The sequence below is a fragment of the Platalea leucorodia genome (assembly GCF_965183815.1).
Source record: "Platalea leucorodia genome assembly, chromosome: 2".
Lineage (NCBI taxonomy): Eukaryota > Metazoa > Chordata > Aves > Pelecaniformes > Threskiornithidae > Platalea > Platalea leucorodia.
Genome location: NC_138824.1, coordinates 21,352,248 through 21,378,416, shown reverse-complemented (window position 1 = coordinate 21,378,416; position 26,169 = coordinate 21,352,248). Strand labels below are relative to the sequence as shown.

At 37.5% G+C, this 26,169-nt stretch overlaps 1 protein-coding gene across 1 annotated transcript in view; it reads left to right on the top strand.

Annotated features, from left to right (window-relative positions):
- Positions 1-26,169, top strand: part of MIPEP (mitochondrial intermediate peptidase) — a gene marked incomplete at its 5' end in the record, with an annotated part of 74,643 nt that overhangs the window by 31,979 nt on the left and 16,495 nt on the right. Inside the window, 3 exons of the mRNA XM_082337949.1 lie at positions 3,430-3,539; positions 10,395-10,469; positions 16,268-16,387. Coding sequence (XP_082194075.1) covers positions 3,430-3,539; positions 10,395-10,469; positions 16,268-16,387 — 305 coding nt within the window. The remainder of the gene's footprint in view (positions 1-3,429; positions 3,540-10,394; positions 10,470-16,267; positions 16,388-26,169) is intronic.

The window sequence follows — 26,169 nt, the reverse complement described above, 5'->3', positions numbered from 1 at the left end:
AGATATTATCTAAAACCCAGTCAAACAACCCTTGAATATTCTTCTTCTCCTAAGAAGAATTAGGCATTTGTATCTCTTCTTTCTGTACTGCTAATCTTTGTTCTAGTGGTGGTATCCACTCTTGTGAGTTTGCCCTATGTGGAGTTTATAATTATGGAATAGTTGCAGGATTGAAAATAAATTGAGCTAAACTTTTACCTAGTGTAAAAGCACAATGAATCCTGGGTTGGAAATGATTTAGGAAATTGAATTAAGGAAAATTAGTAAATTAGTTCTTGAACCGAGCATACACTGGCAATAGGGAAAATCTGTAAAGCCAGGCCTTTTCTAGTTGATTCTGATCAAAGCAAAGTTGATAAATTAAAAATATATTGTATTTGCAAGGATGGCTAACTGGTAGGCCCTTTTATCATATGTGAACGAACATGGATGAATATGCAATCACAGCTTAATGGATGCACAGAAAAGGAATATTGCCTTTTGTCATTTAGTCCCTCTTCTCAAGCAGTGGCAATGAGTGTATTGGCTTACAGCTCGCAGGCTGCTGTGGCCTTCTGCAGTTGTGGCAGATGGGTCAAAGACATGTTCTGGCTAAAGTTGCTGTTCTGGCTTGCTACTTTTCTTATCTGCAGACAGCTTGGTATATCCTCTTCTATAAATAGTGTGCTCAAAATCCCATTTGCAGTAGATGTTCACTTATTAAAAAAAAAAAACAAACCCACAACCAAACAGATGAAATTGTAGCTCCCTTGTCTGAAGGATTTTTTTAATGTTTTATCATTTTTGTATTATGCTAATGATACAAAGGGGAGTCCGTGGTAGAGTTATGTGTTATCAACAGATACTTTGCACCCAGTGACAAAATATTCTTTCTTAAGTCTTCCACTTAAAATTAGAATAGACTGAGCTGTTGGTAAGTGTGTCACTACTGGACATTGTTAAAACAAATGAACACTGTATATGCTCTTTCAGTATAAGCTCTGTATGCTCCTTGGGATGGTTGACTGCTCTCCCCCATCCCTTCCACTCATGTGGTGTTGCTCTTCTTGACCTCCAGGTACTTATATGCCCAAAGTAGCTGCTTTGGTGGGGTTCTGTTGTAGTGGTGAACCATATTCATCTGCATGTTGGAAAGTCTTGAAGGGGCAGGAAATAGCTAATTTTGAGGCTCAAACTTTCCATGAGCCCCTTTGTATGGTTTCAGTGTTCTCTTAGCTCCCGGCAGTCCTGTGTCCCAGGGGATTTCACCCCAGATCTAGCATTGTAAAAGCAGCGTTGGAGGTCAGTCATGTTGTTTCTGCAGAGAACCTTTTTTTTAAGGTTTGGAATGTGTGACAATTAAATGGCTTGTCCCAGGGATCTCTGTTAGGGGCCATGCCATCTGCTCTTACGAGACACCAGGGTGGCAAAGTGCGGAAACAGAATGACTACAGACTATTGTGAGAACAAAAAATTTGACATTCTAGTTGAGATGCACTGAGTATTTGACATCTTTCCTACTCTCCCCTGCCCCCCTTTTCTGATTAACATTCCCAAATATTCAGGAATCCATTCTGCTGCTAATGGGCCCTAAACTTGGATGATACTGTATATTTTTGACTTAAGATGTGCTTCTTTTTAAGTTAATCTGTCATTTTACTATATGCATTTATTGATTGTTTAATGCATATGTGTATAACATTTTTTAAAACCTAGCTTGTATTCCATTTTAGTTATCATGCATAGAGAATACCTACATTTATTTTACAGGAGGACTAACTTATCCCAGATAACTGCCCAACCTTTTACCTTTCTGACTTTCAGATAATGTAATTTTTCGGGAGTCTCTTTAATGGTTATTAAAAGAATTCTGTCACTTTATTAAGGAGCACTGAGAAAGCATGAATAGCTAGGGGAACATGAGTATAGTTCTGCAGGCATATGTCTTTGGACCTGCCTTGTTTCAGGCTTTTTAAAAATGATTTTAAAACAACAACAACAAAAAAGAGTCTACTGATGAAATGTGATGGCACAAAAGAAGGATTTGGGGTATTGTATAAGAACTGAATGACTGGATACTGCAGTGTTAGAAGTAAAATCCAATTCAGAACTACACAGTGCAGATCATGCATTTAAAGAATACAGGAATTTATGCTATCAAATGGATATTTCAACAGTGGTAGAGGAACAGAAGAACAGTTTTATGTGTTAATGCAGAACTACAAATAGCTAATGTGTCTGTGAAAGAAGCGAATGTGATTTGAAATTACATGAGAGGTGTATCTAACAGGCAATAAGTATTAGAGTGATTAAGAAAGATACTGGTGAAACCTCATGCAATGCTTGGGCATGGTTTTGTGTCTCTGGTCTGAAGGTGAATTCAAACTGAAACAGGTGCAGAGAAGACCTAAAATGGATAGTCTTTTAGACTTTATCTTGCCTTCAGATAATGATGGCTGAGAGAGAATATAGTTTCTCTCAATTTAGGAGGTAAAAAACAGTGTGGGAAATGCTGTTTATACTAAAGAGAAGTATTGGTCTGAAAACATTGCGTATAAACAGATTATGAATTCAGATTAAAAAGTAGAGAAAGATTTGTAAAGATCAAAGGAGTGGTTTTAAAAAAATAGTCTTCAAGAAAGAATAGTAGAAGCAAAAACCATACTTACATTTAAGACTAGTTTTGAGTGTTGACACTGTTTCTAGCAGACAGGGATAGAGGTTATGACCCAGTGGGTCCATTATTAAAGCAACATCTTTTTACATCTCTAACTTTACTATAGAAATTAGAAATGCAGCTTTGATTTGGTGATGTGTTATACTTCCTAATAACTTCCATTGTGTAAGGTGCTGATAAAGATTAGAGTCAATAAGGTTTTTGGGAAAATGCTTTTTGAAAATACTAACTGCTAAGATATTATCTCATTGCACTTCCTTAGAACATGTTTTCAATCTGCAAGAGTGTTCCTTGGGTGAATGACTTGGTATTATAAAGCGAGGTTAACATAAAGCATAAGGAAGCTCAGCAAACAGATGGAAGCTAAAAATTGTAACTGTGAATGGGATTAAGGCAGAGTTTTATTTACATTGTAGTTTTATTTAGGTTTAGGACACTTAAATAGATTTGGTGTTTCATGTAGGGCCAGTTTGGCTGCAGTCTGCTTTAGTTTAAAAAGGGTGTGATCCAGAGCTTTATAAGGTGCCTCACCCAGCTGTTCAAATATTTTGTTTTACTTTGTGATTTATAGTAAAATGTGTAGGATTATAATGAAGCTTTTCTGGCAATATGTACAATAATGCTATGGAAATAAAATATTGACTTAATAAATGAAAGAACATTAAAGTTCACCAAAAGTCCAGACTGAAAGTTGCAAAACCTTTTGGGAAGAGTTAACTATTTGTCTTGATGAAAATAGCAAATGCTAATGTGTACAATTATTCTACCTCTAGGAACCAGATGTCCTACTGATTTTGCTGAAGTTCCCTCAATTCTGATGGAGTACTTTGCAAATGACTATCGAGTGGTTAACCAGTTTGCAAGGCATTATAAAACGGGACAGGTAGGGAAAATTAGTATGTAAAATATTGAAAATAGGAATAAATGTATTCAGGAAAAGAATTTCATGTGTTATTTGTTATTAATGTTTAAAGTAGAAATAAACAATGGATAGAAATTATTTTAATATTATAATTTTAATTATTCAGAAAAAATATTAATATTCTCATTGCAGAAAAGATAAATGTAATCTGTAAAAGAATGCCAGATCCTTATATTCAAGGATCCAATTACATATTTAAAACTTTCAACCTTTTTTTCCCAAGAAAGATTGTGTAGTTTCTACACTACACAAACTTAGTGTAATAGGTGAACAGCTTCTGTGTGAATCAAGTTATATGGAATGTTTTAATTTAACTACAGATAACTTTTGACAAAAATAGTTATTCATCATTGAACTGTCTAGAGTCTGTCTTACAATAAAGTACCTAATCATGGAAATAAATGAAAATGATCTGCAGTGTTTAAAAACTCCCACTTTTAGCACAGTATAGGGTAGTGATTGAAATATTTTGTGATGAAAAGTATAGTGCTTTATTTACAGTTAGATTAAGATTAGTTAGATTCTGGCAGTTGTGAGTCTCTGCGTTAAAACTCTGATCCTTTTTTACATAAAGCTATTCTATGGCAGTCTAATGCAAGGATCTACTTTCTATGGGGAATTTAGAAAACAGCACTCTTTGGAACAAGGTGACTTTCAGTGGTTGCTTTAATGCATGGCAGCATAACATGGTTAGCATTTGTACAGCCATTTCAAAAATACAAACCAGTAAGCAATTACCAAAGATCTTTTTCCAGTGCTTTTGATTGAGGCAAGTTTCAGTGTACTCAAATGTCATGGTTAATAATAGACTACACATCAATGCAAAAACAAGAAAGCCTCTTAAATTGTGTAGTGTTACACTTTATTGAAGCTCTTTAGCCAATACTAAGCATTCAGTATATTTCAGTATTGTGAAAGTGGAATTATGTTTGCCTCCACTGTAACAGTTAGAAAATTAGGTTGCATAACTTCTGTTTTAATAGATACTGTCTGAGAAATTCGCTTGGTAAATCTGTTTTTCTTTTTTTTTTTTTCCCCAGAGGTGATAAAGTCTCCTTGAAATCTGGGAGTTAAAAGTACTTAGTTCACAAGTGTTCATCATTTGTATGTTTGAATCCACATACTAGAAACACTACTTTCTAGAGTTCTCTATAAAGTTCACGTAGTGTTTAAACATTGTGGAGTTAATCTGTTTGCCTATGAATTCAGAGAACGAGCTTGACTAAAACATCTGAAAGAGATCTGTGGAACAATATTTATGGCTTTGTATTTTCAAAATGGCTTAACAAATCTAAACCATGTTTAGTTGCAGTGCAAAACCTAAGAACCAGGCGCTGTGTCCCATTTGGCATTTCCAAAAACTACTTCTGTTTATTGGTGGTGAAATCTTGCCCTTTCAGAGAGCAACTGAGAGAGGTTTAATGTAGAAATTCAGTCTTGAAGGGGGCAAGAATGGATTATGCTGGAAGATGAGAAAAAGAGCCTGAAGCTGCGGTGTGGCTCTTGAGGGTTTTAGACTGCTTCCTTTTAACTGCTTTTTTGAAAACTTAGAATGTATTTTTAAGCCATTCTCCAACATATATAAATCTGCTTTTCCTTATGTCGGTTCGTCTAAGCTAGTTTTAAGAATCTGATATCAGATTTCTGCATCTGTCATTTAAATACAAAGAGATTGAAGTAATCTTTTCTGTTCTTGAAATTCAGTGACTGTTGCAGGAATTACTTTTATCTGTTGTGTATATGTTTCAAAGTACTTCGAATAGACAATCCCAGCTCTCTTATGTTTACAACTTCACAAAAAGCCTTTTGGGGCTTACATTTTCTGTCTTTGTTCCCTGACTAATTTTTTGGTGTGCAAATGGAAATTTGAATCAACGTTTTCTTCTCCATTTTTTTACTTATTTGAAAGAAAAATGAGTTCACTTTATGCCCTTTCAAAGGGAAGTTAGGAAGGTAGATGAAACAGTTAAATGTGAAAGTTGTTAAACCATTTCATCCAAATGTTGTTCCATATGAGAACTTCTCTTAAGTTTCCTTTTATGAATAGAGAGACTGAGCTTTTCTCTGCAAGAAGGATCTTTCCTGCAACAACTACACCAACATAGCTCTGCTAGATGTTGACCGAAGGAGAGTTTTTTACTGACCTAGCTTGTTGAGGATGCAGTGCAGATAATTTGAAAAAGCATTTTTGCATTGCTGCATCTGTGCTATAGTTTTTGCATGTAAGTATTAGGTGGTGTCATTTTTAAACATTCCTCCTGAACATAATTACGTCAGAAAAATTTGGTAGCGTAGTCTCAGCTTCTGATTGCCTTTGCCATAAAAGCCAATTGTAGAAGGATTGGTCCTGAGCTGCAGTCCTCGCTGAGGATCAGTGCTTATGCTTATGGGAAGAGGAGGGGAAAGAGGTGTTGTTTTGATTATTAAAACATATGAACTGTTGAAAACTGCTTTTTAGTAGCATTGCAGAAAAAAGATTTGGTGGGCAGGCTTTCAAAGATGAGAATGCATTATGCATATAGATGTGGATCATGAGGATCTGGTCCAAAATATCTTGGAAGTTTATAGAAAGCCTGTCTCTGTGCATTTTGGATGGTTCTGCTGTTGAGTACTGAGGAGTGAAAAAGCTTGCAAGCTCTTCTGGCAAAAGGAGCAAGTCTTGTGAATTCAGTTCAAAAAGCTGGCCAGCACAAAAATATTTGTTCCAAGAAAGTAGCAAGCCTAGTTTTCCTTTCATCTTAAAGATAACTCAAAACAGAAAATCCTTGAGGAAAAATAAAGGAATGGAGAGGACTGTGTTAATTAGTCACTCAGTTTGAATTTCTCAGGTAAGCTCATGAATTCAAGCTGTACCAAAATGAGGTCATAACAATGGTTAAGCAGACAATCTTATGGTGCGTGTACCATTCGGTATCACTGTGTTTGTTTGTTAAGTGCACAGATATGTGGTAGGTCTGTCGAGCTAAATAATTTTAACCTTGCATGTCTTTGGAGGCTCTCTTGAACAAAGGCCAGTATTTCAGCTGTTCAGATTTAACTGACTTCATTTTTCACAGAGATGGAATTACAAAGGCAGTATTGTATTAGCATGATTACAAGAATAAGCCCACAGACAGTAAACAGTCATAATGTGTCACGGTTACTACACAGCAGTAAGGAGTTAAGCATGCTTTGAGACATAGGGAATTCTGTTCTTTAGCCACCATGGCAAACATGCTGGAAAATTCATGCCAAGATCCTAAAGTTACTTAATATAGAAGGATGGAAAAGTGGAACCCGAAGTAAAGCATGTAGTGTTTAAATTTAAAAAACTGAATGGTTATTCAATTAAAATAGTTTTAGCCAAAGCTCTGTGAAGTCTTTCTTTTAGAATGAGGATGACAGTTTGATTCTGGTTTTATCAGGGAGCTCATCTTTTGGGATAAGTAAAATAATCCTGCTGATGCATTTTTTTTCTTCACTCAGCTGCTTATTAAGGGGCGGTGCGAGATCGTAATGGAGCAAGGAGAAATAATTTCTATTGCCTGAAACAGTACATCTTCATCAGTACATTCAAGACCTCAGCATATCTGTATGTCTGTCATTCACAGAAACAAACTTTGGAGAGGAGTGGTGGTCTTTGAAAAACCCTCTGGAGTCTGATTTTAGTTCCCTGAAATCTTAAATTTTAAAATCCCAAAGGTGCTTTGGGAAAAATAAGGGATCTCCTTTTTATCATTCTTTCTATTTAATCGAATTTTGGCAATGTTTTTTGGTGCCAAATTCGCTTGGCTTGTGAATTATGATCACAACACAATCTTTGAGGTGGATCAGTAGCACTGATAGATTTAAACAAAAGAACATTTATGTCTTTCTCCTGTGCCTTTTTGTCAATAGGTATTGTCATAAGAGTGATTTGTAATTTCCTATTGATTTTAATCTGCTCAAACATGAGAGTTTGATCTTTAGAGCAGAGTAGATCTACATTGTTTGATATTCATATGGCTACAAAAAAGATAAAAAGATTTTCTTGGAGGCTGTTGGTATTACCCACATTTTACTTGGTCTCTAGAAGGTGGTGCTAAGCCATCTCCTCTGCAAAGAGATTTTAATATGTTATTAATGATCATTCTATGTCCCCCCTCAGGAGTTCAATTTGGAATAAGATAGATGCTTATAGCAGAATTAAGGAAGAAACAGGTGAATGCAGAGGCTGCCTTTTTAGCAGTCCTCTGGCTTGAGGTCAGCTATTTCAGTCAAAAGAACGCAAGACTCTCTTGGGTGGAAAGTCTGTAAGAAATGCTTAGCTCTGAACTGAGGATTAGACCTGCTTCAGTTGTTTCTTGAGCAGGGCTGGATGTGACCAGCTCTCCCAGGGAGCGTACAGAGTCTGTCCGCATCGCCAAACCTTGCTGCTCTGTGCCCCAGTGAACTGCAAACTTGCATTTCCCAATTCTGTTGAGGATCTGTGGGACTGTGGTTTACCAAAATGCCAATTAGAAAAGTCTTTTGTTCTATTTATTTTGTGTACCCGTTGAAAGCCTGTGCACTTAAATTCCTCTTACCATCATTTAATATAGCTGAAATATAAAATTGAAAATCCATTATGTTGAAAGAGCTGGTTTGACCTTACTGGTAGGAGTGCTCTTGGCTTTAACACGCTTAAATTATAACTGTGTGAAATATACATATTTGCTGTTGCCAAGCTTTTGGATGTTCAGCTTTTTTAACACTGACAAATTACAATTTGTCAATTTAATTTACAATTACAAATTACAATTTGTCAATTTAATTTACAAATTACAGTGTCAGGACTAGAAGACCTTTAAAGGTCTCTTCCATCCCAAAGCATTCTATGATTCTATGAATTTAAGAATTCCCATCCAGTTTTCTCATACTTTACTGTATCCAAAATACAGGTGACCATAGAAGAAATCAGTTCTGTTTAAGTCCATACTGCACTTCTTCACTAGGAAATGAAAGCCTCCGAAAAGCTGCCAAAACTTGCTGATAGGTTTGGTGCTTAATAACAATATCTGTTCAAAATTCTGTAGGTTTCCTTACACAAGGGTTTCTTGAATGACAACTGAAACTGTGTTATTGCAAACCCACATGTGCTTTAGTTCCAGGATGAAAAGTCATTGAAGTGCATGCCTCACTCTGTGTAAGAGGATGAGACAACAGATGGTCATAGAGCCAGGAGAAAACTTGTCCAACCAAAATAGTTTTTACCATTTGTAATTTTTTTCTACTTTGCTTCTTGCCTTAATAACTTTTCTACATAATTAACTAGTATTTTGAACAATACTAAATCCAGTATGGAACGTCAAAGTAGGCAGCTGCTAACGCCTTTATTACAATGGATAACTGCCCATTTACTCTTACTCTAGTAGTCCAAAATCATCATGTAATTTGAAACAGAGTTTTTGTATTTGGGAAGGGTACATACTGGCCTAACACCGATATACTGTAAGACAGACTTCATGTTCATTGGTTCATTTTTCTCTGTTGAAATTTAACAGCTGTGCACATTTATGACAGGCAAAATAGTGGGTGTTGTTCTATCCCATTCTTGACCCAGCCTACGTTTGTCTGGGAGAAAAGGTTACAAGCCTTGGCAAGCTTCTGCATAAAACCACTGTGCAACTTGAGAGTTTTTCTTATCTACTTTAACTTCCAGATTCCACAGAGTTAATTGATAACATTTTCCTCACTTATGTGTAACTTCTCTGGAGTTGGGTTTTTGTTCTGTGGACATGAACATTGTTTGTCTTGAAGTCATATAATTTGCACAGAATCTAAACATATGGCTCTGCCATCAGGATCTGTAGACTTTCATGTATTATTTCTTAAACACTTCAACACACTGTAAAAGTGTAGGTATGCTTTTAGAGTTCAGTGTAATACCAAACATCTGTATTACATTGTACAACTTGTAGTAACTTTCCTAATATTTTCGCAAGAACACAGTTATTTTAACCATATTTAATATGTTCGGTTAATAAAACTGCTAGCAAAACCAAGAATATGCTTACTAGGAAAAACCTGTATTGAAAAGCTTCAGGAAGCAGTGGAAGAAGTGTAAGGTCAAGCATTCGTATACAGATTTTCTTAAAAATCTGGCATTAAAAAGTCTTTGAGTGTACTTGTAGACGTCTGGATAGAAAGTCAAAAAGAGTTTGCTTAATGACTTGAAAAATGTCTCTGACTTTCAGCCTGTGGTGGCATAGATAATTTTATTGCCATAGACGTGGAAGAAATTCAACTTTGTTAAAAATTTCAAAGGGTAGATACTTACTGTTCAGTATGACCAAACATTTTTATATGGGTTAGGGTAGAAGACCTGATGCTATCCAGGTGAACGTACAAAAATCCCTCCAGCTCAATGGGAGTTATGTGGGCCTTTGTGTAAATCTAAGTGAACTATGCTCAAAGACCAACAGGAGAATCTATTATAATATCTGCTTTTGAAGGTTAGTCAGGATGACCTGGGAGGACTTTAACTGCCCCATCTGTTCTTTATCTCTAAAGATAGTCATAATATTTTTAACAGGCATGTAAGAGAACATAGGATCAATTTATAGAAAAACAAACACTGACGCACAGTGATTTCTTGATCGCTATGTAAATTACTGCCGATATCTTAATTGCCTTTTAATGTGTTGTTTAGCAAATGAGATTTCCTTCCTCAATGCAAAGCACTTCAAATATGTTTTTATTACCACCAAGAGTCTTTTTTTTTTTGCGTCTCTAGCCTTTTCTAGTAGTAAGCATACTATTTACAAATACACAACAATTCTAAATATGTTCTGACTTTTTTTTTTTTTTTTATTCAAGCCACTACCAAAAAACATGGTGTCAAGACTGTGTGAGTCCAAAAAGCTGTGTGCTGCAGCTGATATGCAACTCCAGGTATGTTCTTTGCATTCTAGTCTCTTCTCTCTATCCAGACATTACAGAACACGTTTTAATTCTTATAATTTTACCAAATTTCTATTTTAATGTAGACACATTATCTAACTGTATGCAAATTAGTGAAAATTAATTCATTTTTATATTAATATTCATGTTTGGTTTTGTGAACGTATTCTGTGCTGTCTGCTTAGAGATAAATGTCTAAATCTATAGGAAAATATCGTGAAAATCACAGCTTTTGAAAATGGTTGGATTATCAGGATTCCCAAATGTGGTTTAAGATTGAACGGAATCATTTAAGGAGAACTTGCAGTAGAGGAAGTATTGTGTACCTTTTGATCATTAAAGTGTAGCAGGACTGAGAGATACAGGCCACCTTAGTAAAAGCAAACCAGCTCGTTTATTTACTAGAATGTGATTTGAGCTCCTTGTCTTCTGCAGCTCCAGTATGAAAGTGGCAGCTTGTTACTGTCATCAAAATTGGTGGCTGAGCTATAAGGCTGTAAGACTTCTCTCTCACAGTGTTAGGAGCAGTAAGTAAATTCATAAACCTTTATTTTCCATGGATAGATGTGGTTGATCAGTCATTCCCATTAACAAACTATCAGTGTTGCTTTTCCTCAAAGGAAGTAAAGGAAATTAGGGTTCTATCTAAAAAGGGCATTTAGATTTTTTCTGTCTTGCAACAGCAGTTCTCACATGCGAACAGTAGCATTAGCATCCAGCTAGGTTTTTTTACAGTGAGAGTTTGGCTGCATTTAGTGTGCTACAAGCTTCTGCTGAGTGATTTTTGTGATTTTGTTTTCTTCTCTGTTTTGCCTTAAGCCAGAACCACATAATTTTTATTTTTACAGTCAATCTAGTGTATAGGTGAGATAACTCTGCTAGTACCTTAATAAAGGGTAGTCATTATTTTTGAGATGTGGAAAGAAACAAATTTAATGATCGGATCTTTGTAATTCTTCACTTTGAAAAGTGCCCAAATGATTGGAACCCTGTCTACAAACATGAGTTGCGCTGGTTGACTGAAGTTGATTTAAAAGAAAAACTTAGCTAAATATTTGCAGTTTGCTCTGTGCAGTTATTTATAGTGATTTAAAACTAATCAGAATACTGGCGTCTGGACCTGTAAATGTATATGTGTCAGTTACACTAATCAAACCCAGACTTAACACTGTTTTCAGTGTATACATATATTTTTCATCAGTTAAACTTAACGGATTTTTGAATTATGCTTTCAGTGCAGTGCTGGCTGTCAGCGGCCAGTGTGGGCTGTGCAGATGTGAACAAGGAGGGTGCTACCTGTGGCTATACCTCTGTGACATGAAAATAACGGCACCCTCTCTGCCGGTCTGATTTTGAAATGAACACTCCGGCTCTGAAAGGTTCTCATATAGAGATAGCTGGGAACCCAGAAAGAATGTGGGCAAGAATATAGTTAATTCATATAGGAGTTTTTTGGGGATAAAAACAATTTGGATAGAAATAAAATTTATACTGAGAATGCTTAGTGGTGGACCTCTATTCATGAAGTCCTCCAGAATAATTTGCCAATGTACAGACTAGTAACCACCAAAGTGATGATCAAGTGCTTTCACATGCACCCATTCTTTTCTAGCGTGTCTATAACAGCTATATATAGATGTGACAGATTTTCTTTCTACTTTTAATATGTATTTGCTATAATCTTGCCAAGGTTTGAGATCAAATTGACAGCGTGGAGGCTAAATGGGCTTGGATGCCAAGAACACTTTAAGTCACAGATACATTAACAAGTGACATGGCCTCCCTGTCCTGTGGTGGGGGAGATGGCATCTTCCAGAAGTAAGTCAAGGAGGGGGTCATTGCATCAGTCCCATGGGGTGGGCTGTGCAATCCCCCTGCCACTGTTGGCCCTCAGCTGCTCCTGTGGTCTCTGTAGCGTCTGTCCCGGAGTGACTCCGGACCCCATAGCTTTAGAACTGGGGAGAGAACACCCACTTCTGGTGGGCTCAGATTCCTGTGGGTGCCTCACGATTGACTGGTGCTGGCAGTGATGCAGCGATGAAGCAGACTGCTTGCCCTCAAATTACTCTTGTGTGTTCAACCAGTCTCAACCCGTGCCAAATGACCACAATGCCACAGTGAATAATATTATTAATTTCCTACCTTCAGCACCATGTTTTCAGAGATTCGAAATGTAATACCCACAGAAGCATGCACTCATTTCAAAGTGGCAGGCTGGCAGAGCCATTCTGTTTATTAATTCAGAAAAAATGTCCCAGAGAAGTTGACTGCATGGCAAATATAAAGTTCATACATTCCTTTGTAGAAGTGTGTCTTGTAACTCACGCAGATTTAAAAGTATAATAATTCATTGAAGAAAAACATCTATTTCAATCTGCAGATGCCAAAGTATATATGTACTACTAATGTATATACCTGAAAAAACTGTGAATGATGACTCTAATACCTTTCCTTCAAACTTTGCAAAGAGTATATTCTAGATTGACGACTAGATGCTACATAAGCCATATTTGACCTTTAAAAGAAAGAAAAATGCTTATAAATTTTCGAGCGGTGGGGAAAATGCCTAAAGGTTCTTTCGCGGTCTGCTCAGAAAATAAGTCTATTGGCATATGAAAATAAGACATTATGCTGGTTTTTCATCATAACTATAATACCTCTGCATTTTCTTCCAGCTCACGTAATCGCTTACTCAAGACGAAAGATAGGAGAATCCATGCATCTTCTCATAAGGCTTTTGCCATGCAGATTGAGTCCCAGAGTGTTTCAGTCAGTAGTAACTTCACTGGAAAATGTGTAACCGTTTACATATTAATGCTATTAAGCAGACAAGGAGCTAGAAAGAACTGGAATCAAGTGAAGCTAATAAATACCAATGTCAGTGCAGAACAGAGAGCCCGTATCAAGATAAGATACCTATTTGATGACCTTTTTATATTTTTAGGTCTTTTGGGAAATGTGTTCTACTGAAATTAGAAATCATCTTCTAGCTACTGCTTAATATTAAGTGTTAGCATGCTCCTCAGCAGTATCACCTAAAATCCTGTGGTCCTGGGATATGTCTACCTTTCCCATTTCAAAGGCCTGTGTAAACACACAGAACTGTGGTTTGTAGATGGGAATGTTTATGGCTATAAAGTTCATCCAAGTTTATTTTCAGGGATGGATTTTTTTCTGACTATGCTGTCCAGGTGGCCTGGCTCATAGCTTTCTTCCCACACTTTACATGTGCCAGGATTGGGGGAAAGCTTATAGCTGGCTTCAGTGACTCATTTCCCTATCACTACGTTGTTCTTTAGGCAGTCCATTTCACTGGCCTTCAGCTGACATTTCCTCACTGCCTAGCTGGGAGTTGAGCTTGTGCTCCAGCTCCCTGACCACAAACTACTTGACTCCAAATTTCACTTTAGAGGAGGTCCACTGCAGCACAGTCCACTCCATCTTGTGAGGAACACTGAAGAGCAACTGCAAACAGGTCCTAACAAAGCTGGGAGATAGAAAAAAAGAGAATCAAGGCTGGGCCGAAGCAGGATGCTAAAGTCTGTTGTCAGATGCTGAAGTTCCTCATGTTTGGTCTGGGTTTTATGGAGAGGAGGGGGAAGTCTGTGTGAAATGACTCCTGCAGAGTCACAGAGGCCTAGAAGTGTTTTCTAGGACTGTTACATCAGGTAATTTTCAGATCTATTCATGGTTCTTACTGTTGGTCATATTCTCAGGCACCCTTGTTACCCTAAATGCTGTAGCTTTTGTTAAACTTTGTTAAAAAATGTAGCGGGCTTCTAGAGACCAGCTCTGAGGATGAAAAGTACAAGCAAAGGCATTGCAAAGCTTCTTTCTCTTCTAAGATAAGAGGAAAAATATTGTAGTTTTTACAATCTAGCATAGGTTTCTCTTTAGATTTTTAGTTTTTCATGTTACCAGTATAATGATGGAAAATTTAAAATGCCCTGCAAAGTTAGGTTTAAAAAAAAAATACTCATTATTGTTTGCCATTTGGTGCAGCGTTTTCATGGAGTTATCCTCTGAACAGATATTTGCTGCCTGCTCTGGGTTTGTAGATGGGCGATGTTAAGTGCTTGCATCTCTTGTTCAGTGTTGCTATCTGGGACACAAAACTTGCGGTGTCATTAATGGCTGATTGTGCAAGTTTAGGTCTTACTTGACCTCTTTTCTCCTCAATAGCCATGTAGGGAGCAAGCAGGAAATTCAGGAGTAGCTCCTGCAAGTCATGGCTTCTTCACCCCTCTCCTTATAACCCTCAGTTTTTCTTGAAAAAAATCAATTTTCACATTTAGCATTTGTCAACAAACACTGTCAAAGGATTTGGCAAGATTCTGTATGTTAGAAGATAGCTTATTCAAACAGAATGAATATGGTCCTTTAGAAACAGTCACAATTTTGATGAAAGTATGTGTTGTATCCAGCCCAAATAAAATAAATGCTGAATTCTGATAAATTATTAAAGAGTTCAGAATGGTTTTGTACCCAAATTTTGTAATAAAGAATCTTTTCACAGGTTGCAGGGGCTGTGTTACTCAGATCGCATAAAACATCCATTCTCCATAGATGGAGAATGCCTCCGAACAGCCTTTTCTCCATAAAATTTCTGCATTTTGTGGTTATAAGTCCTAAAACAGTGTGTTTATCTCTTTGGGAATGGTATTGCAGTGTCCCTGGGCCTGAATCTGTAGCCAAATTATTTGCTTCATCCCTTGCACAAAAGCTTTTTGAGGCTCCCTACCATCAATTTTCCTATGAAATGTGCTTACCACAGGATGGCCTGACCTGAACTCTTTGGCTTAAATATTTGGATCCACCAAACTTCTCAAAAAGTTCTTGTTGTTCTCAAAAAAGTTGTGTTGCACTGCAGTGGGTGTGCTCTTCTTCTTTCTTTCCTGCACTTCCACAGAATAGGAAATCTTCATATTAAGCTGCAGTTTTCTTCGAGTGATGGCACACACTGAGCCTTGGCACTGTCTTCTATCCATGCCTATTTCATGTTTGCTGTTAAAGTGCCAGATACTTTGCTTTGCTATCTTTGCTTGAAAAGCCTTTTTATTTGTGCTGCTTTCCTGATCTCCAAATACCTCAGTAATTTAGTCATGCACCGGTGTTCTGCCATAGTTCACATGCTTCTGCACAAAAATTGCCTGTGAACCAGCTCTTACCTCTGGCAAAGTACCCTCCTGGTGCAGTGTGATCTCAGTCTAAGCTTACACTGTAGCAACTTATTGCTCTGATTGTGAGGCCTAAAATAAAGGAAGCATCTGCCTTAGTACTACACTGTTGGAGAGCTTTGGCAGAAACTTGGGGGCACCAGCAGCTCCGTGTGCAGCTGCTTATGTTCGCTGCCTGGGCGTAACTTGCCCCTGCAGGTGTGATGTGTTCTCACACCTGCATGCACACGTCTTGGAATAGCTTATTTTGCTGTGTCCACTCAAATAACTTTAAGTCTTTTTATTAAATCTATTTAAAAATATTCTTTTTGAAAAGGGGAATTGCTGGAGGGCTTTAGGGACAGGTCTTAATTTTATTTAAAAATGCAGGCGATTTAGTACTGCCCGAGTTCTCAGTGACCTAAACACGGATTTATGATAGGTCATGACAGTGGTGGCTGGTGTACTCTAAAAACCCGTTTCTTTCCTTGCATGTTATACTAAAAATAGAAGATTTACAAAACCATATATATTTAAACTCTTCCCTCTCCCTATTTTCTCTCTCCCGTTCTTTTCTATTTGTCTTTTTTGGTTGTCAGATGCCAATGACAAACATGTATTTTATCTTTTCAGGTATTTTATGCTGCCTTGGACCAAATCTACCACGGGAAACATCCTCTAAAAAAGTCAACTACAGAAATCTTAAAGGAAACACAGGAGAAATTTTATGGATTGCCATATGTACCTAATACAGTGAGTAGAAACATAATGACTGTATAAGCTATACCTTTTCTTTATAGCATATTAATACCCCTACCTCTCCCTGCCCCTTGCCCCGCACACTCACGTGCTTATTGTATTGTTATGTTGCAAGAGCTTTCTTTCAGCCACTGTATCCAGAGAGTAGGGTGTTTGAAATTTTCAGTTAAAAATCAAAATTTATTTAATGTACCCGTTTTTGTACAGGTGTAGTCTTGTCATGCTGAACTTGATTACTTTTTCTTTTATTTTCTTATTAAGGAAGGCACTGGAAACAATGCATTGGAAAGAGGGTTTATTCCAGCTTTGCACAGGACTGTTTGTAAAAGGCAACAAAACACTGTGCTGCATGTTGGTGTTTGTATAGTCAGTGTCAGCATGTGAGAGCAAGTCAGTGTGAAGTAGGACTTGGAAGTGAGTTTTTCTCACTGTACTGCTGTGACCTTTGGCACATTGCTTATTTATCTTTTCATATGGTGTCTGAAAGTGTTAAAGACTTGAGTTCTAGTGAGCTACGTAATTTTGATCTTCATCATGACTAATCATGCATTTGTTCTGTACTTCATGTGACATCCAAAAGTGCAGTTTGCATAGATGATAGTCGTGGGATTTCCTGGGCTGTCTGGAGCTGAATTCCCAGCCAGAGCATGGCCCATATCACTGTTTGACACTTTGGTCAGAATACCCAGATCCCTTCTCTGCTTTCTGCTTCTCAGGAAATGTACTTTTCTCCTTAGCAAAAATGTGACTTTCGTTCTCTGAGAAGGGTATTAGCAGATCCATGCTTCAGCCCTTTCCTCATTGAAACTGTACTGCCTCTGCTGGCCTGGCAAAGCCAGAGAAGTAGAAGCAAGATGTCTTCAGAGTATGATGTCTGACTTCTTAGCATTTTTATAAGTGTTGTTTTACACTGTTCCTCCACAGGTGTTAGTGATCCAGTGAAGGGAACAGTTCCCTGCTTTGAAAGTTAGCCTGTGTTTTTTGTTCCATTTAAAATATTTTTTACTTAGCTGTTACCTTCAAAAGAGTGTAACATCTTGTAATGAGCATAGCCTCAATACGAAGAGGGAGAGCAAGTTTTGGTCTGGAACTTTATGCCAGCAAAATGTACTGTGAACTTTTGAATTGTCAGAAAGTCTATGTTCTTTACATTTATTGAATGTAGAATTAATGTGTCTAGTCAAGAACTGTAATAGAATTTAAATTTCAGTAAAACTTAGTGAAAAATTACATTAGAAGAACATTAGCGCTCTGTAGAGTAATTAATGTCTGTAATTTGGCTTGCTGTCCTTTGCTGCTCACTCTTCTGAACTTAAGATACGTTTTCAGTTTAGTTAGTAGTCCAGATAAAACAAGCAAATGTCTTGAAAGCAAAAGTTTATTTTTTTTTTAAATGAAGAGAGTATATTCCTTCCTTTCATTTAATTTCAGAGCTAGATATCAAAATATAGTAAGAGAGACCAGCTTTTATTTTCATCTGTCATTTGGCTAGGTACATATATGGCTGGCAGAGAAAACAAAGTATTTTGATTATTTGAATTTTATCTGCTCTCTATAGGTTTAGATTCAATTATGAATTGCTAAGTCAGGCTTGTATATCTTAAGTTGGTGGTGTTGGGTAAAAGTAATTCTTCCTTAGTGAAGATCTTAACTGCATTAATGTGATTTTCTGTAGTAGCATTGTCTGTCAGGGCTGCACAAGCATCCATTATTATCTCCTCCTGATAAACCTTAATTCCCTCTTACTGCTCTTGACAGGCAAGTGAACTTAGTAGATATCCTCTGAATGTACTTGTGCTTCAGTCTCATTGTGCAGACACATTTTCTAAAGTAGAGCCACAGCATATATCTTCAGCAGATGAATTTCTGTCTTTCTGAGGCACAGCTCAGATAATAGGACAATTTGTATTCATCTTTTTATTATAGTACTTTCAAAATGAGGCACATAAACTACACCTAATGAGTAAATGCTGCTGTACCTATGTGGTGATACCTATTTTAAGGTAAACCAAAGCATCATCCTCAGCAAATATTGTGTCTTATGTGCCAACAGTAGAAGGGATAGTGGGAAGAAAATCCTGTTGAAGTCTGTATTTGCCATTCGGATAGGTTTTACAGGCATTGGGGCAGTTGGCACTGCATGCAGTAGTATTTCCATTGGCTGCGTTGACGCAGACGATCGCAGAAGCTAGCGCCACGTGCAAGGCAGAAAGGAAGAATGGAGCAGCCTGTAGACAGATGGAAGCACAGAGAAACAGCACTCCACGAGACTTTCTTTTCCTGAAGAATGCAAATCTTGATTTCTGGCTAGCCATTGCTTATCTGTTCAAAAGTACGCAGGGTTTGCTGCTGCCTCCTGGAAGATGAAATTCCACTGGGATTTCTTTGCTCTATTACTGAATCCAGAAGCTAATGACTGCCAGGCAGGGGGCAAGGAAATGTATCTGCCTGTTTTTGTAGTGTCTGGCAGTTTTGTTGCCAGAGGAGATTTGTGTTTCTGAGTTTGGAAAATGAATAGAAATCTTGCACAGGCTGGATTCCCGAGTCCTTGTGATGCCTTTAAAAAGCAATCAGTCTTCCTTTTGACTCTTCTAAGAAAGCAAGATAAAGCAAATAATAGTGAGCACACATTTTCCTGCCATTTCTTCCTGAATGTACTTGGTGTCAAAATCTGTGTACTATGGGGAGGTCAGTATTCTACTTTTGCGCCAAACTTTTCTTCAAATTATAGCTTATTTCTCATCTCTTGTGAAGCGAGTTTCCATTTACTACGGCCTGCCTTGCAATTGATAACACTGTCTGCTTTTAGAGTATCTCCCCTGGTCTCTTCTACCTTTGTCTCCAGGATGCCCAGAGAGACTTTCAAAAAAGTATCGGGTGACCCTTTGATCAACCTGAGACATGATCAAAGTTTCTCCCCATAATCAGTCGCTTAGTCCCCTGCCTGTCCCCCAAGTTCAGACTTGAAAACTACTTTCCTTTGAAACAGTCATTAAAACGTAATGATATGCCATTGTTAGTCCTGCGCCAAGCATAATAATTCCTATCTCCTGCTATGGGTTTCGGTTCAATATTGTAACAAAAAATGAGACACAGGGTAAACAGGCTCTGCAGTGATAGTGGAGATTGCAGCCTCCTGCAGTTACAGGAAAGAGCTCCCAATAATGAAGTGCTTTTACAGTAAACACCAGCTGCCCAAATCATCATACCTGAATTTTCTTCGTGAAATATTGAGTTAGTTTGAATTATTGATTCTTATTTTCAAAAAATTATTGTGGACTTACATATTAATTATTTGTCCATCATAGTAACCTTTCTTCATTCTAATCTGGAAATTTGGTGGGAGATGCTGGTTTGACTTGTGACTGTGAGGGAAAAATGGTTTTGAAGACTGAGGCACAATGAATCTGGGTTCTTTTTTTAGATCGCTGCCAAACAGTCCCTTTGCATTTTTTAAAATTACATGGCCTTCCGGTAAGCTTTTCTTCCAGAAACAGAAGGATTTCTTCTGTGGTACCTGAATACAAAGTGCAATGTTAGAATTAACCCACACACATCATTATAATTACATTTGATAGGAGGGAACATGTCGGTATGTAGGGAGCCTTTTGATATTTTTTGGAACACTAAATGGTTTGCTATATACCTTGTTGTTCTAGCATGTTACGTACATATTAGTTCAGAAGGACCACCTCTACTGGTGGCCTAAAATTTACATCAGGTTCCAGGTTTAATTATGCTTATATACTTTTGTCCAGAGTGCAGGTTTCTTTGGCAGTGTGAGAACTTTGTAATGGCCTATGGTTGCTAGCGATTGGAGAGACCAAAACACCTGTGAGACCAAATATGTTAGTCAGCCAAGTTTGCCAACAGAAAACAAGGCAGGTATTGTTATAGATACCCTAGAGGGAAGAAGTGTTTGAAAAATGGTGTATCACCAGTGTGGTTGTTAGTCTCTTCTTCCTGCAGCTGGGAGGACTCTGCCCAGACAGGGATCCTGACCTTGGAAGGCTCCACCTAGGTCCTTGTCTTAACTTGCTGGGATTACGTCTCATGTTCCTGACAAAGGATATCAATGGATGAGATGCAACCGAACATTTGGAGTGCTTGCTCAGGGAGGCTGTCAGGCACTACGGGAAGACGTGGCTTACCATGGGTGCTGAGAACACAAGGATTTCATGAACAGGGCACATATAAAGGCATCTGGGAGGTTGGTCAGCTGAAGAGGAGTTGATGTCACTAGACAGAGAGGACTAGCTTCTCTGCAGAGAGAAAATAATTTCTGCATCACCCATTATCACCGTGTGCCCAAGCTCCCTTTTTATTTTGTTGAAGAACACCTGAGAGCAAAAGAGCAGCTCTATGCCTCTTTTTCCTTCTTAGGAGCCTTTTCTTAAGAGTTTGAAGGTCACCTGACCTCATGCTTAGTTATGTTAGGTAGCCAGAGGCAAAACACTGAGACAGTGTGGTTTCTGAAGTTCCATATCACAGTGTTGTACTGAGGATGATCTCTGTCAGTATTGGCACTGCAGTGAAGAGGAGAGTATCGTTTTTAACAGGCCTATGCCTCAGCCTGCTGAGGGCTGGCTGGCAGTTTGAGTGAAGTATCTTGTTATTGAATCTGCTATCTGTGTCGTTGTGGCATCTGTTGTCTTAGGATTTCTTGTTAGGTCTCTGGAGTGACTACTAATGTGTAGTTGTAACTCCGGTCCTGTATAACATTTTATGTGAAGATCAGTAACACCATATAAAAAGAATAAATAGTCAGACTGGGCAAGCAATGAGGCAGCTGTCTTAAAATAAATAAGCGATAACCCTTAACCTCTGAAGGTAAAAGTGGTTTTGAATTCTGAAAACTTTACTCAAGTGGTGAACATAAATCTTGAAATTATTGGTAAGGAAGGCTAAGTAGTGGCTGCCTATTAAATTTCAAACTGTGATTTCATTTCATATTTATTTTCTCAGAAATCTTCCCAAATTTGTATATTTCTTAAGTTAAACTAATGTAACCTTAGAACCTAAGCAAAACTGAAAGCTAGGTTAAAGGAAATGAAAAAGACCAGCTAAAGGTAAAATTGGTGCTGTTGGCAAAGATCTTTTAAATGACCAATACTGGGTTGACGATGAGGGAATAAAATTTACAGTGCTAATCAATAAGATGCTGAAAAGAACTGAGTGGGAGAAAAAGCCTGTACATTTGAATATCTGAGAAAAGGAAGTTATTAGAAAAGTAGAAGCCGCATAAAAGTGTGAAAAACAGAAGACGGGATAAGCGCTAGTGAGCCAAAAGTAAAATTGTGGAAGTTGCGAGCAGCTTGAAAACCAAAAATGTTAATAATGGTTAAAAACAATGCCTCAGAAAGAGGAAGTCTGCCACATATTTGCTGGAACTGGAAAATAGCTAAGTATGATGATTCAAAAGACATTACGTAGTTACCAGAGAGACTGAACCAAAGACACTGAACCAAAGACACAAACTATCCTGATGCAAAAAAAGATTTGGCAATAAGGGACCAAGCCCTTTAAAGACCTTATTAAGATAATAAAAAATAGAAATCATGATATAACTAGAGATAATTAGTAAAAGAATACAAGAATTCAGAACAAAAAAGGCTAGAAGTGCTGAGTTGCAAAATGCAAGTAGCGAAGGTAATAAAGTTCCATAACTACTGAAGAAATAAGAGGAGAGTGGGGGAAGAGAACAACAACAAATGTTAGAGAAAGCAGAAATATTCCATGCCTCTGCCTCAGTGTTTTTTAAAAAATAAGTGAATTTTGATTAGGTAAGTAATGCATGTGATTTTTGAGACGGATAGAAACACAACGGAGATTAAGGAATGAGAGAGAGACAATAATTAGATTAGATGTAGTCAGGTTGTCAGAATATTGAAGTTTGTCAAAGTAGTTACTGACCTGCAGGAATTATTGCTCACAAACTCATGAAAAAGTGGTAGTGCTACTATGATAACTACTCTTAAGAAAGGAGGAGAACTTGGGAACTGTAGACTAATTGTTCAGACTTTGTCACTCAAGAAGTAGTAGAACCAATTATTAAGCAGCTCCTAAGTACCTTGAGAACAATCAAGTGAGCAAAATAACCACGGTTTTGTTAAGAACCATCTGAGATGGAAAAATCCACTTTTTTTCTTAAGAAATCGATTGACCTTGGGAATAGGAAGGAAGTGGTTGATAGCATAACTCTAGACTTAGCAAGCTTTCTGAGACTTGTAGATTGTAATTCTACAAGCAAACTGTGGAGTTATGGCTGAGGCAACAGGTGGAAAACACGCTGACAGAGCAGGTGAAAGCTTAGCTTCAGACTGGGACATTATAAGTGGAAGTCACCAGGGGTCTGTCCAGGAATTACTGTAGTTCAGTGTTTTTGTTAATGATTTGGATGAGAATTTATTTACAATATTTGTAGAAGCTCCTTCAGTTGACAGAAATCATGAAAAGTAGAATTTAAATGATCCAGACAATTTGGATCCATAGTTGGATCAGTGTCGTAAGTCAAACAAGCGGGGCAGAAGACCAGCTTGCCTGAACAGGGAACTGCTTGTGGAGCTCAGGAGGAAGAAGACACTGTATGATCTCTGGAAGCAAGGTCAGGCTTCGCAGGAAGAGTACAGAGCTGTGGTTCATTTACGCAGGGAGAAGACACTAAAAGCCAAAGCTCAGTTAGAGTTGAAACTGTTCAGTGTTGTTTCAGGTAACAAGAAGGACTTTTTGAAGTATGTTATTAGCAAGGGGATGTCTAAAGAAAGCATTGGACAGATACTTGTTGAAGATAGTCATCTGACTAATAGGGATGAAGAAAAAGCGGAGGCATTCAATCTGTTTTTTGCCTCAGTCTTTAATAATACTGATAGATCTTGGGCTGTCTGGTCACCTGAGTCAGAGGACCACAAGTATGAGAACAGCAACTTTCCATTTGGGGACACTGAAATTGTAAGGGACCAGCTGATGGGATTCATCCCAGAGGTCTGAAGGAGCTAGCAGATGTTATGGCAGGACCCCTCTCTGTCACCTCCCAAAGGTCTTGGGAGTCTGGGGGGTAGTGTTGTGTCCTGTAGTAGGTGTCTACCTCTTAAAAATATGTAGAAAAACTGGAAGAAGTACAGAGAAGTGGTTTTGGAAAGTTACTAGGTTTGGAAACGTGACCTATGAGGATGGTTGCGGAAATGGAGTTTATTTGTCTAGCAAGGAGAAAATTATATGGGCACATAGTATGTTCTGGTATTGAGAACCTTTATGAAAATAAATATAATTGGAATTGAGACTCTGATCATTTGTTTCTTAAGAGTGAGCAGATAGTAGGAGGAAAAAAATGGTTTAATTTACAGCAAATGTGATCATGGTTAGTACCTAATCTTGTTGAAGAGGGAAGCAGACACCCAGTAGGTCTAGGATCTCCCTTAAATGGAGTTTTAAAGAAACCACTGTTGAAGATCACAGAGACATAAATTTCATAGTAAAGGCAGAGAGCCTTCATAGAGGATTGCTTTTCCACTTTTTCTCTCTCTTCAGTTACTTGAAGAGGCACTGATGTTGCTCATATTCCACTTTTTGGAGTGTTTTGAAGAGAGATGAAGTCATATGTCATTATTCAACCTCTTGAAGTTTGCATAACCCCTTCAAAGTAATTTTTTACCTTGCCATGCTGGAAACCAAAGTTGTTTACACAAAGAGCAAATCCCTGGATTAGTTTTCATATGAGCCTTCTTAAAAGTATACTATAAAATCAAGTTGAAGAGTCTGGGTCTCAGGAAAAGATTAATAAAGGAGTGCACAGTGAACTCTGGGGAAGTGATAGTTCTATAAATAATTAATAGCTAAAAGCCATTTCAAAAAGATTGGTGCCCTGCTGAGGTCAGTATTAAAGTAGATGCTGGGACTTTCAAAAGCTCTTAAAGTCACCCTTCAAGGTTTGTTTAGGTTTCTGTCTTTCTGGAGTTGAGTTCATTTTATGATAAAGAAAATGCTGATAGCAAATACTGTGAAGATTTGTTTTCCGGTGGTAATATGACACTATTCACTGGGCAACTATCTACAGCAGCGGAGTGTTTACAGATGTCATAAGATATGAAGCACTTTTAAGGAAATTCTTTTTGCAAATGTTAGCCCCGTGAAACTCAAACATACTTTAGTGATAGTATTTACCATGTAGTAGAGCGTTTTAAGGAACAGTGCAGGAAGTAGTTGCATGCATCTCCTGGTAACATTTTGAAATAGCTATATGTGCTTTACATATATCTTATATATATATATATATAAACACAGATTGCTTTGTTTAGTTTTATATAATTCTGTTCTCACAGCTCACGTGTCCTTTTTTCCCCAGGACTGCAGTACTGGAGTTATATTTGATAGTGATAGCTATAACTGAATATATTGTTGCCAAGCTAGAGGGCCTGAAATGAAATGCTCTTCAAATGTAGTGGGAGATTGTCCTTTCTATGAAAAGCTTGCAGTCAAAACAGAAAAGGACAAGAGAGAAGAATTATTATCACCCTCACTTAACAGGAGGTGGCAGTTAGACTGAGGGGGAAAAAAAGTAGTTTCGTCAAGTTCATACTGCAGTTTGTGACAGATTCAGGATTAGAATCCTGATCCCCTAAATCCCTGTCCGGATGGCTCTGGCAAAAGATAGTAAATGAGGATTACTGTAAAATAATAGCTATTTCATCTTCCAGTGTAGGTACAGATAATTTACATTACTAAGTTGTACTGGCAAATATATTTTGCAGTTACAACATTGCTTAAGATATTTCTCGTTTTTTGGAAGAGCTTACCTTAAGCAGCATTCATTATGTTTGTTTTAAAAGAATAGGTCGATACTTAAAATTAGGTTTAACTGGTAAAGTAGAATAAAAACCTTGGGCTTCAGTATGAGTCTGTACACAAAGGAATCCATGATGATCTGATTCTAGTTATCTCAGGCTTATGAATCTTTAAAATTAGACAGTAATAGAAATTATTAATTGGTAATAGAACGGGGTGTGTGTGTTGCACATATGTGTATATCTGTGTAGAGTTGCATGTGACAACATGAAGGACTTGTTTGGAAATTGTCTGCATATTTCTTATATTTTACTTTAAAGACTAGTTATAATGTTTACAAGTAACATTCTCTCTCAACTTGTCAAATAAGGTCAGTCAAAGGACACAATATAGAATCAATTTGCATATCACTGTGTCTTTTAATCCAAGTTTTAAGGATTGTGGAGCAATGCAGTTCATACATACAGCTTTTTGATGTCGGTATTCTTTGTTATCTCCCATGTCCCCCTTCTCCCACTCCCTTTGTGAGGAAGAGAGAAGAGGGTGAAGAGTAAATAGTTTTAAATGATTTTGCTATAAGCAGCTCAAATGCATTAATAGTTTATAAATAAAAATGAAATCTTTTTCTTTAATTTAGGTAATGCAAAGACCATATGGTACATATCTAGAATCACCTAAGTGGTTAATTGCATGTTAAATTCCTTTCCTCTTCCCTAGTGTAAACAACTGCAAAAATATTTACATTCCCTGCCTTGCTAGATTTATTTATCAATTTTATAATAAAAACACAGAAGTGTTATAAATTGAAATCTTAATCTCTTGCTTGACTCACTTTCCAAAATGTCAGCAATGTCTCTGGGTTGGTTTACTTAGTGTACTCTCCCACTCCTAACACAGCAATGCACAACACTGAAAAACTGAAGAGTATTGATGTTAAGCAAGTTAGGGGCGCAGCACAAGATGTGGTTTCTTGAAATTAGCTGTCTATTATTCTA